We start from the raw sequence: 12585 nt of genomic DNA on the forward strand, positions 1-12585 counted from the left end.
AAAAACTGCAAAACATCGTTTAACATGATCGTTGTGAGTGTGTTATCCTGCAGTGCTCTTTTTCGCTCATGAATGTGGAGCGAAGACACACAATTCTAAAGGTGGATCAATATGGGAAGTTATTTCTTCCGTTAGTCAGTCACTCATCTCACAGCAGATAGAACTCCATTCAATGAAAGGTAATCCACATTGACTTTAAGATACATTACATTAAAGTATTTTTACATTTCAAGTCTTAGTGACATGTAATCTCCACAAACAGCTGTTTAAGTCACACAGACGGCCCACTTTTTACATGTTGACAGCAGACTGAACAGTATCCCATATTTCGTCTCCGTAGGCCAAAATCCTGAGACATTCCCTGACCAGATGGGATATGTAATCCCTGTCATGTCTTTTGGGTCTGCCCTGCAGTTGTTGAACAGTTATTGGTCAACTGGATGTGTAAACATCTTATAGACTGTGGTAATTTACATGAACACTTTTCTTCCTATTTAAAGTAAGTACGAGATTTACAGTGCAAACTAATGATCAGAAGCTGCTAGAACTAATGTGACACTTTACTTAAACACGCTCAAATCAAAGAAGTTATTGCACTACAATTATAAGAGTCAGATATCAGACGTAGCAATGCATCAGAAATCACTCATTAACCATCCCAATGTTTATACCAACCATCAAATCAATCTGTTTTTATGTTCCGCATGTGTGCATTTGCAACCCTGTCCAGACAGCTGTCAGTGCTACAGTGACATTCTCCATATCCAGAATGGAAGAGAGACTAAGTGTTACGCATGGAAAAAAAACAACCATTGTGTTCAGACGTGTGTATGACTTAGCATTGGTGTGAACACGTGCAGGAGTCACTAAGACACTATTCTGAATCGTGTTCAGTAATGAAGATGGTAAATGTCAGATGGGATCACAAGTCATGAGAAGTCTTTGACCTTGTTCAAATGATCAAACTGAAGGTTCAGCAGAAGTTAACTAAGTTGAAGGCTGCTAAATTTTGGACTGAATGAGAATGCACTGGATGTTTTCCAGTTTAGTTAAAGCAGATTTTGCTTGTACATTTAGCTGTTTTTTTGTTGTTGTAGATATCCACAGATGAAATACATTTCAGACGCAATGATCAAATATGCTTTGCATCTGAGACAGTAAGTCTGTGAGCCAAACCAACACAGATACGTCTTCGTATCAGCAACTTCCACACTTGATAGACTGGAAAGGATGCAATATGGCTCCATAACTGTGTGGGGTCTTTATGTAAACTGTCTAAAAGGCCATACTAGCTACAGTTGTTTAAGTAAGTGCCTTCATGATGGATTGGATTGTTGCCTTTTAACTGGGTAAAAGAGGTTTGTTTTGAGAGATATGATAGGTAACAATTTGCCTTCGCTTGGGAAAATATTTTTGGGAAGTTAATCAGCTTAGTCTGTTTGTTAAATTAGCATCGAAGGAGAAAATGTCACCCTATCTTACACAATTTCCTGTGTTCTCTTTAATTGATCCATATTTTCTAATCAAGTTATGTTAATGAGATAATAAATAAAAGAAATAATGCAAAAAAATAAAATATAAGAGAGAAAGATGATTGTTAAAGTTTTAAAGGTTTGTTTGTTTTTTATGAAAAATTTCCCAATATTAAGGAGTCATTTCTTTGGCATTGGCAGGTTTTTGGCATTCTTTTGAATACTACAAATCACATAGACTTAAGTTAACTGCCAACCATTTCACAAATCGTGCTGCTGGCTTTTAGATTTCTGTTCTGGTCACGTCTATCATTTGCAGGGACACAAAAATCTTTTGGGTATAGATTGCAACTGCATTACGCTGCTACCATGAGTATAAATTAAACTGAATTGGAAAAAAGGTACCATTCTGCTTATTTTCCAACTATTCCAACATAAAATTAAAGACATTATTAGCATTTAGAAAAAGATTGGCATCTGTTCACCTTGAAGTGAATACAATGGTCTTTTAATACAGACTACATTTGGGAAAGATACCTGACTTCATCAGGCTGCAACAGTTTGAGCTGTGCATCTCATTGTATAAAAACTTTTACACTTGTGGTGAGGTGGGATGATCATGTTATTCCACAATAAAACTCTCTTTTACTCTCTTCTCTTTTGAACTCTCTTCAGCTGTGTCTAACTGAAGTTACTTTCAAGGTGTAATTAAAATGGGCACCTAAAAGATAACAGACAAATCAAAAGCAGTCGGCCAGGATGCAGCCTGTAATCAGTTTTATATCAAATTGTCTTTGAGATCTCATCTGTTCTTCAATTTAGATTGTGTTTAGGAAGTTAGAAAAATTAAAGGTTAGTATGCTTTTGTGTATTTATGGGCGGGCTTAAATAACAAATTGAGGCTTATTGTGTGAGTAAGTCCACCGAGGTCAGTCTCTACTTCTGAAGAGAGATTTTGTTCTCAAAGTATAAAGACTTTGACATTTTCCCCCAAAAGCTATCCATCACTAAAACACCGAGATTGCTTGTACAGTGAGTTTCTTGCTCGAGCAGGTTGCCACATGAAAGAGAAACTTCATCAGGGTGTAGCTTGCAGTCATGTTTGTTTTTAAGGTCTTTGTCTGTCAGTTGTAGGATCCTTCTGTAACGCACTGAGATCATCATCATCGCCACCCCAAGGAATCATGAACAGCCCTATTTCCAACACACACACACGCACACGCACACACACACACACACACACACACACACACAGTGTTACCATAACAGGGGAGTCATTTGGCAAGTGTATACCTGCACTGTTTCTGTCTGAAAATGGAAAAAAGAAATCAGGAATGTGTTCTTTTTGACAGTGACTGAGGCACGTCTGACCTGATTGATGCATTTCTATTGGGCACTTTAAAGGTCCTTTGAGTCCAGGTTTTTCCTCATCCATTAAAACAACTGACTAGCCATCCAGTGCTGGTTAATTCAAATTGTCATTTGGTCTTTCAGTCCAAACATTCAACATCACCAGCTATTAACTTTCATAAAACCTTGTAGAAGATTCTTTTTATCGTTTATTCTCCATTTAAAATGTTTTTTCTTTACAGCACCTACAAAACCATATTGTTTAAGTAATAGTTGTAATAAATTGACTTGACATTTTCGGAGAGTCTTCAATACTCCATGTGTTGTATTAGTTTTTGCCTTAAGCAATGGGCTTTGACAAATGTGCAGAGTTAATTGTTCAGTAAAAATCTGGGCTTAACATGGGTTGAAGATGTGTATATTTTCCAATTGTTGTTGTCAATATGTTTCCTTCTTAAGGAAGCTTCTGCTCAACTCAGATGGGGATACTGGCCACTAATATGTTTTGTCACATCATGTGACCTTTCAGCGCTAAAATTTTATCAGGTCATTCTTGAGTACTAGTGAATGTTTATGTCCAATTTAAAGACATTCAGTGATACCCTATCACCGTCGCAGAGGTATAACAAAAAACATACATTGAAACTCTGATACTGAGTGAATAAATGAAGATGATTGAACAACTGAACAAAAAAAAATTCAGGTGAGAAGCTTCTTATTCATTTGTCCATCTGCTCTTAAAAATCTAAATGCGCTTTGGTTTCGAGCATTTCACATTCATCACGTACGCGGCTGCAGAGACCCCTCAGCGGCCATGAGTCACACATCCCGGGGTTTCCACATGGTCATTATCCTGTCCAAAGCCATATTGAAAAATGAAAATGGCTTGTGCAGACTGTAACTAAAATAACCCTTCTGATACTGTAATGGCAACTTTTATTTATTCAGATTTAAGCTGTTATATAAGATATACGACATGGCATACTTCTGTGAGCAGGCAGGAAGGTTTGTGCTTATGTTTACATTTTGATGTTAAATTATTTTGAATGGATTATTTCACGTGAATTATTTGACAGCTGAAGTCAGTCAAACCGATTAATAGATTATGGTGTGTGCCTTCCTTTATATAACTGAGGGAATCAAGCAAACACCTGGAAAAATTATGAGCACAAATTATAAAAGCCAATGGGGAGCAGTTTCCTGTAACATCTGCACATTGCCCTGGCGGGTAGGTTAAACACAAGAGTACACAAAGGGCCTGATTTAATAAGATCTCAAATAAAGGATACTAAATTGCGTATTTTTTCCTGAACATTTGCACATTTATTTTGCACCTGTACAAAGAGTATTTGCGTCACTGATATCAGGTGCAAATCGTTGTATTCAAATGAGGGGTTTACGTGTGTTTAAGTGATTCCAGCAATGGAAAGCAGAGCAACCGCAAAAGGAAAAGGAAATCTGATCCCATTGAAATGAAGAAATATAAATATAACGAGAACAAAACGCGATATAGGAGATTATCAGCAAGAAAGTCAATACTGTGGGAAAAGCAAAAAGGCGAAAAAAAAAAAATGCTTAGTAACAAAACATCGGCAAATAAAAAAGGATTGACGGTGGATGAGATCCTCTAACAAACACCGATCAGCAGGTCCAGCTCTCTCTGTGATGAGCAGGTGACTTTTCATTCTGTGCCTCAATTTTTCTATTTGCATTTCCTCTCCCTGTATTTTGCACCTTCAAGTACAAACGGCCAATATTACATACGCATGCAGGCAAACACGCAAAATGGACATCGTGTGTTAAATTGCACATTTGAAAGATGCAATCCTCACTGCACATCGTTAGTAAATCTGCTTGGACATTTTTTTGCGGGTGGTCTGGAGTTTGCACGTGATTTTACACACGCAAACATTTAGTGAATCAGGCCCAAAGTGTTTCGGAGCTATCATTTTATTTTCACAATTTTATTTTAAACATCCTGTGCACAAGTGTCTCTGAACACAATGATGTGTCATTCTACCACCTCATAAAAAAGTAATACATGTTATCCTGAGAGGTGCTAATTAAAGTTATTCCTTCTGCCAACGTAATGAAATTATCTTTACCCATTTTGAGTCTTGCTGTAATGGAAATCTTGGAACACTGCCTGAGACAGTTACCTCCAGCTACAAGGAAGGAATTTGTCATGGAAGGAACTTTTACAGGGTTTCATCCTCCTCCAGCTGGTACCTTGTATAGGGGAAAAAACTTTAGTTTTAGTCAGCTGTGGTGAGATTGATTTGTAATGCTTATGGAGCAATACGCTCTCTTCTGGAAATTTGCATACTACAAGGATGACAAGTTTTTGGCCTAGTCTTTGGGTTTGTTTGTGTTAATATCCGTAGTGCTTGACATCATGGGAATGGCCTCCCATTTGCCTCCCGTCCAGTGGAAGAAATCCACTTGCCAAACTACCATTTGCTCAGTAGTGAACTGCTACTTTAATTGTTCCAACAATTAAGCTTTAAATCACTGAATGTTCCCTCCTTGAAACTTCCTTTCTATTAAAATACCTTTGTAGCTTTGTGTTGGGGTCACTGTGTGGTGGCTATTAAACAACTTTTCCCGCTATCTCTATATGGATCCTGTGTGAAATCGATAAGACACCTGAATTTCGCGGGCATTAGGACCCAGCAGAAGTAATAGAGTGTATTGTACTTTTTTGTTTTTTCTAGTGAAGGGCTGTTTGCTCTTTTCCTGTGGTGTTTGGGGAAACCAGTAGAATCCAAAAGGCCAGAGTAAACTGAAGAAAAGAAAGAAACGGCATTATGAAAACAGATTCAAGTTTTACAGGTTATCTTTAAATATCTGCTCAGAATAGGGACACCCATGATTACAGTCGCATAATTTGTGCAACTAGTAATGAACATGTGGTTTAAAAATGCTTCCGTGTTTTCCCTTGTTATCGAGAAAATATATACATGAAATGCTAAAAACACGTTATCCCGGATACCTGTTTGTACTTTCTTGAGGTGTTTAGTTGCACTTAAAAACCAACAACTTATGTAATGACATTACATAACCCTCACATAACTCATTTACCCGTGAGAGGACAGATGAACTCTGAGACTGGAGTTTGAACTCTAATGTGTAAGGAATCCTATTGATGGACCATCAGTCTGCGGGCAAGTAGGATTACTGTTGCCTCTCTCAACCATGGGTACGTTTTTTTTTTGTACATATTTGGTTAAACAGCAGAAACAGGAAGTAAACTTGTAAAGCATGTGTCTTTCTAGATGATATGTTGAGGTCACCGAGGTCATTATTTTTCTCTCTGTCATTTTAGGAACCATGTTGCATCCCGTGTGTGGAATGTTTGTAATCCTCAGTTTATGTCTGATCTCCCTCACACCACGTTGCGACGGAGGAAATATTCTGGTGTTCCCTACAGACGGCAGTCACTGGGTCAACATGAAAATCCTGCTCGAGGAACTTCATGCCAGGGGCCACAGCCTCACTGTGATCAGGGCCTCCACCAGCTGGTACATTGCAGAAAAGTCTCCTCTCTACACATCCATTACACTTAGAATAGATGAAGGATTGGAGGACTTTTTTGATGTGTACCTAGAGGAGCATATGAGGGTATGCAATTTCGGATATATGTGATGGGCCCAATGTAGGTTATTTACTATTTTATTGATAAAGACCTTTTCACCACTTTTTCTAACCCTTTTTTTTTAGGTGCAGAGAGAAGGCGCTTCAGCACTGACTTTCTTCAAACTCACCAGCAATTTCTTTTCAATGATTTCTAAGGCCCATTTAATGTTGTGTAATGCTTCCGCTCAAATCTTTGATAATGTAAATATGGTCAAAAGATTAAGAGATTCCCAATATGATTTGGTTCTCACTGATCCAGCCATAGCAACAGGGCTTGTGCTTGCCAAATATCTCAAACTTCCCATAGTGCTTAACGCACGTTGGATCACCAGTGGTGAAGGACACTTTGCTTTAGCCCCCTCACCACTTTCTTATATCCCGGTGCCAGGATCAGGCTTAACTGACAAAATGAATTTCATCCAGAGGGTCAAGAACATGCTTTTCCATGGCATTGTATTGTTCCAGCAGAAAATCATGGTGGGGCCAATCTACGATGCCTTCTGTGATAAATATATTGATGGTGGATGTGACATCATCTCGCTTCTTCAGGAAGCAGACATCTGGCTTTTCAGATCAGATTTTGTGTTTGAATTCCCTCGGCCCACAATACCAAACATTGTCTACATTGGAGGATTCCAGTGCAAACCAGCCCAACCTCTGCCAGCAGACCTGGAGGAGTTTGTTCAGAGTGCTGGGGAGCATGGGGTGATCATTATGACACTGGGAACTTTGGTGAACGCTTTGCCCAACGACGTAGCCGATGATATTGCCAGTGTCTTTGCCAAAATGCCTCAGAAGGTAACAGATGCTTTGTGATTCACTTTTGTCATCACAGTGTTTTGGATTGTTTCATATTTACTGTAATGTTTATGTCTTGGCTCATAGACTATGTATGTAAATATAATTTGTCATCTGAGAGAAGTAGGTAAATATCCCTATTCACCATGGAAGGAAATATATAACTTTAGCAGATAAATTTAACATTGTAATGAAATGTTCAAATGTGCAATTCATGTGCAAAATTGTCTTTTTGTTTAAATTAGAGGTAGTTATGCAGCAGTTTATACATCACTAAATACATCAAACTAAAACTTTGAAGTAGATAGGAAAATTAAAAATTAAAAAACAAAATATATAGAAGTGGACAAATCCGTCTTCGGGAATACAACAAATTACAAAATTAATATACAGGATAGATTTGTGACAGACTGGCAGTCTTCCCTGGGCATTCCCTGAGTCATAATAACTGGGTGGAGAAAATAAGAGGATTTGTTTATAAAAAGGAAAAATATATTTATTTTATGTAATTACGCCCTGTGTAAATGACCACTTACATCTGTGGAACTTATTACACTGCACCACACCATTTTCAAGAAATTACTCAAAACCTTTATAAAAGCTTTTAATGTCACATTTTATGCCACCATAAGTTTATGATCTAACTTACCAGATTCTTCTGTTATGTCTTCCATGCAAAACATCTGAGAGAATGTTAAAAAAGTGGTTTATAAAAACGAATTATTACATAATTGACGGAAACGTCATTATATTGTGTGTCTGCTAAGTAAAAGTAAATTGAGATTTCTTGTTTTCTGATCAGGTGATTTGGAGGCACAAAGGAGAGCGCCCCTCAACATTGGGCAACAACACTCTAATTGTGGACTGGATGCCACAGAAGGACCTCCTGGGCCACCCACAGATCAAAGTCTTTGTAGCTCATGGAGGAACCAACGGAGTCCAGGAGGCCATTTACTATGGCGTCCCTGTACTCGGCATACCCTTGTTCTTCGACCAGTACGACAACCTTTTACGTCTGCAGGAAAGAGGAGCTGGAAAGATCATTCAGCTAGCTGACGTTAACAGCCACAGTTTTGAGCAAGGTGTTAAGGAAGTGCTCCAGCAAGACAGCTACAGGCACAACATACAAAGACTGTCCCGTTTGTACAGGGATCAGCCAATAGCACCCATGGATCATGCAGTCTTCTGGGTAGAGTATGTGATGCGGCACAAAGGGGCTCCTCACCTGCACACAGAGGCTTATAAAATTCCCTGGTACTCATACTACAGTTTAGATGTGCTGCTCCTATTGCTGACTGCAGTAACTGTGCTGCTCCTCTCTACTCTGGCTACTTTTAGGTTTCTATGTTGCAGAGGAAGAAGAAACACAAAAATCAAACAAAACTGACTTGAGTCAAAATTGTTTAGAAATATATAATGATTTTTCTAAAGCCTTGTATTTAGACAAAAGCATATATATAACTTATCTTATTTGTATCTCTATTATCTGATGCAAAATAACAAACTGTCAATTGCCTTAAATAAAATATAGGTTAAGTGTTATATGGACCTTTTTTCTATTTCAAAACCCATTATCCAATCCTGACAGAGAAAGATTTAGAATACGCTCAAATTATTGGTGATAGTGAAATCTAGTTGACATGATTTTGGGATTTTATGTGAATTGCGGGAAGTCAAAGTACCAATGACCACTCACTGCCCGGCACTGAACAATATCTGTTGAAGCCATTTATTTTCAATGCAACAATCCATTGGACTTTATATGATGGGAATATTTTGGCTGAGACCATTTCAGATGAGACAAAACTAAGTCCAGACAATCAAAATATGTAATATGTTCATTGTCCCACTGTGTTGTTGATTAAAGCACAGTTCAAAAGGAACTTTTTTTGTTGTCACTCCTGCAATTATATTTTATATTTTTACTGCTATTTTACTGCTATTTTATTGCTTTTTTATTGTTCTATTGTTATCTTATTGCTTCTGTATGCTGCTGTAGCGAAAAAAAAATGTCCCCTCGTGGATTAATAAAGTAACTACCTAACCTAACCTAACCTAACCTAACCTAACCAATACTGAATATTCTGCATGAAAAGTCTCTCAAGGAGAACAACACTGTAGAAACGTTACTGTCTGTGGTCTGGATCGTATGTTCGCAGACACCTGAGCCCCACATGGCCACATTCCTGCAGAATCCCTCATCCAAATTCAAATTTTGTAAAACAAATGATTACTCTTGATTTAAAAAAAGGACAATCACCGCTGACGTTTTCTGGCAATGTGGGCAGATTTCCACTGAACCAGAGGGCAAAACATAGTTATAAGACATGATCTTTTCAGGGAGATTTAATAATGTTTAGAAACATTTTTGGTTGTTGAAGTGATTGAAAAACTTCAGTGTAACAGCTGTGATACATACAACAATCTGTTATGTGTTACAAAAGACAATGCAATCCCAAATCATGAACATATGTATGCATCGCTACCAGGATGCCACAGGCAGTTTTTATGGAAAACTTGGAGATCTGTTATGTCCTGCTTTTTATTTTATTTATTTATCTCTAAAAATTCCATCATCTTCTCAATGTAAATCAATGCCAGTGAGAAGAGAAACCACAGAAATGACCATGGAAAAACACAATTTCAGAAAATAGACTGTCTTAAAACAATTTTCCTTTTCCAAAAAGTCAAAGAAACAGATGCCTTGAAACAATCAGAAGCTGCAAAGAAAGCTCTCTTTGACAAAGCAAAAGCTCATATGGGTTTGATTTGAAGATGAGGGTTAGTAAATCCAACTACAAGCTAAATTACATTTTACTTAGCATTCAGTTATAATCTGCTTTAGACTTTGGAGCTCACTGATGAGGAAAGCAAATCTGAAAATGTTTCAAGGTACGAGTTCAGTAAGATGATTTTGTGGCATGGAACCACCTCACCATTACAACATTCAAATGAAATACAAACAAAAAGTAAGAACTGTCTGTGTGTATAATGTGTGGCAAGTGTTTATAGTCACTTGTAATTTTTCTTTTTTCTATATCGTAAAAATGAACACTTGTGGATCAAAGAAACAAACATTTTACTGTTGTATTGTCATCAGTAAAAAAAATAATACCCTGGATGATATTTATAGCACTTGATGTGGAGAGGTGAGTTTTTGTCAGCCTGAAATTACCAGACCAAAATTATCTTGTTAATTAATAGGGTGAGCTGAGTATGTGAGAAGTAGGAACACTACATTGAAGATTGTTTGAGTCGTTGCATCCTTATGGGAGTAAACTTCAGATTCATTTTCAAACTATTGGAGAAGCCTTAAACCAAGTTGTAAACGACGAAGGTAACTTTCCCAATGTGAGAAGAGTGCAATGCCATGTTGGTAAATGACCATTGCAGACTCTGGCTTTAATATACCAATATTTGATAAAGACTGTTCATATGCTTTACCTCAACGTCTTCGTATTTAACCGTCTTCACTGGTCGCTAATCTGTTCTCCCTTCAGAGTGTCTGAGCAAACCTTCATTTGAATAGGGTTTCCAGACCATTATCACAGTGAAGACTAAAACTGTGAGTTTATAGATAGATTCGATTTTTGATCATCTCGACTGTAAAATATCAACCTTATAATATATGGTAACCAACATAAATTCAATCTGGCCACAGCTGCTCCTCTCTGCCATTAAAGGAAATTCAAAACGTTTACCAGCCAGCTTTCAATCAAAAAACGGGGGTGACTGACTCTGGGCTACAATTTTGTCATAAAACACATCAACACAAAATGACATTTATTTACTGACATGCTGACATGACTGCTTCACTCTGCCAGTGAGGAAATCACAATGTTCAAACAGGCACCTTTTGCAATCCTAAAGGGGGTGACTGTTTGATGATCAATGATATCATATTGGTGGTAAATTATGTAATTGTATTGCAATGAATCTGAAGAGCCCAGAGACTTTAAACAGTACTTTGAAAAAAGGGTGAACGAGTAACAAGAAAAAGTGAACCGGAGAAATGAAGTGGAAGACATGATGCAATCGTTTCTGGAGTATAAATCACATTTTAATGACATGGTGAAACAGGCTGAACTGTTAAATGTAAATAATTCTCTTATGTAAACGAATATAAATCTCTTGTGAAATTGGTCCAGCAGCATGTAGACATTAACAGTCTGGATTTTTCTTTGTCAAAACACAATTGCTGAGTTCCTACTGTTAAAACATTCCAGTATTTTCTTTTCAAGTCAGATACAACATTTCCAAACTTGAACTCGTATACCTCAATAGTGTTGTAAATATGTGTCTTGGCAGATGAACTGCATTCTCTCTGGCTTCTCATAATGAATGCACTCCCAAGGTTAAATCAACTTTCAGTACTGCTCAGTCCATGTAAGTCCGAGTTACACGTTACAGTGTGGCTGTCCACATTATTTTTTCACAAGGGATGCTTCAACTGGTCCAGACACAAGGTCAGACACCTTAACATCTGCCGCAGGAACAGCCCACATGCATACATAAAACAGGTGCTGTGCATATCTCTGCATGGTCACTGGTATCAGCAGCTGTGACAGACATCACACAAACCTCCCCCCCCTGTTCGTTCCCTCATATCCCTCCCTCAATCTGTTTTCAACTCTGGACTCTTTTCCTTTCCCTGCAACCCCACGTTTGATTCCTTAGAAAATCCTCCCTCTGATCATGACGGGCACTGGATGATCTCACTGTGCATGTTCCGTGTTGTGAGACAGAGTCAAGGCTGAGCTGTGAGTAGAAAGAAAGCAGCTGTATTTAAATACAACACTTTCACTATAGTGTACCTCTATCAATTACCAGATTCTACACAATAAAGGCAAAATGAAATGCCAAAGTTGCCATATTATAAAGGATTATGAAAAACAAAACATTGAAAGAGTTAAAAAAAAAAAAATAAAGGAAAAAAAGTCAGATGTTCTGAAACTGGAAAGAAAGTACTACACAACCCATATTTGATGCAGGGCCATTTGCATTCTGGGCTGCATTAAATCTCAAGATTTTTTCCTTATAAAAAACACATTTCATTTTAAACTAACTGTTGACCTCATGGTATGAGCTGCTCTAAAAATTATTTTGACAAAGACGTTAAGAAACATTATTTTACTTTGGAGTCTGTGTCACTAATGATACGAAAAAAAAGAAAAAAAAAAAGAAAAAAATTTCATAAAATAGCTGATGCTAAACAAACTCTGGGTTTTAGTACTAAAATATGGCAAAATTGGCTTGTGTGTTTGTGTATGTTTGCCTCTGCAATAGAAAAAAACAAACTTGAATTGTACAAATCCATATATTGCTTCAT

The 12585-nt window shown here is 37.5% G+C and overlaps 1 protein-coding gene across 2 annotated transcripts; it reads left to right on the top strand.

Annotated features, from left to right (window-relative positions):
* The first annotated feature begins 5964 nt into the window (after positions 1-5964).
* ugt5d1 (UDP glucuronosyltransferase 5 family, polypeptide D1) lies at positions 5965-9301 on the top strand. 2 transcript variants are annotated; one of them, XM_069146288.1, is made up of 4 exons: positions 5965-6021; positions 6148-6443; positions 6543-7256; positions 8059-9301. In XM_069146288.1, exons 1-4 carry the CDS (start codon positions 6018-6020, stop codon positions 8641-8643), a joined length of 1599 nt encoding a protein of 532 aa, XP_069002389.1. In that variant the 5' UTR covers positions 5965-6017; the 3' UTR covers positions 8644-9301. The 2 variants fall into 2 exon arrangements, with proteins under 2 accessions (XP_069002389.1, XP_069002390.1); XM_069146289.1 differs by having other exon boundaries at positions 5991-6021; positions 6253-6443.
* Positions 9302-12585: the final 3284 nt, after the last annotated feature.

Source organism: Embiotoca jacksoni, unplaced genomic scaffold (genome assembly GCF_022577435.1).
Source record: "Embiotoca jacksoni isolate LCO1_2020_lvr unplaced genomic scaffold, fEmbJac1.0.p SCAF_13, whole genome shotgun sequence".
NCBI classification, from domain to species: domain Eukaryota; kingdom Metazoa; phylum Chordata; class Actinopteri; family Embiotocidae; genus Embiotoca; species Embiotoca jacksoni.

What these genes read in the sequence shown, in the direction of transcription:
- ugt5d1 (XM_069146288.1), top strand. An exon ending in ACCTAGAGGAGCATATGAGG is followed by an intron (nt 6,444 to 6,542) that starts GTATGCAATTTC and finishes CTTTTTTTTTAG; the next exon opens with GTGCAGAGAGAAGGCGCTTC. An exon ending in TTGCCAAAATGCCTCAGAAG is followed by an intron (nt 7,257 to 8,058) that starts GTAACAGATGCT and finishes TTTTCTGATCAG; the next exon opens with GTGATTTGGAGGCACAAAGG.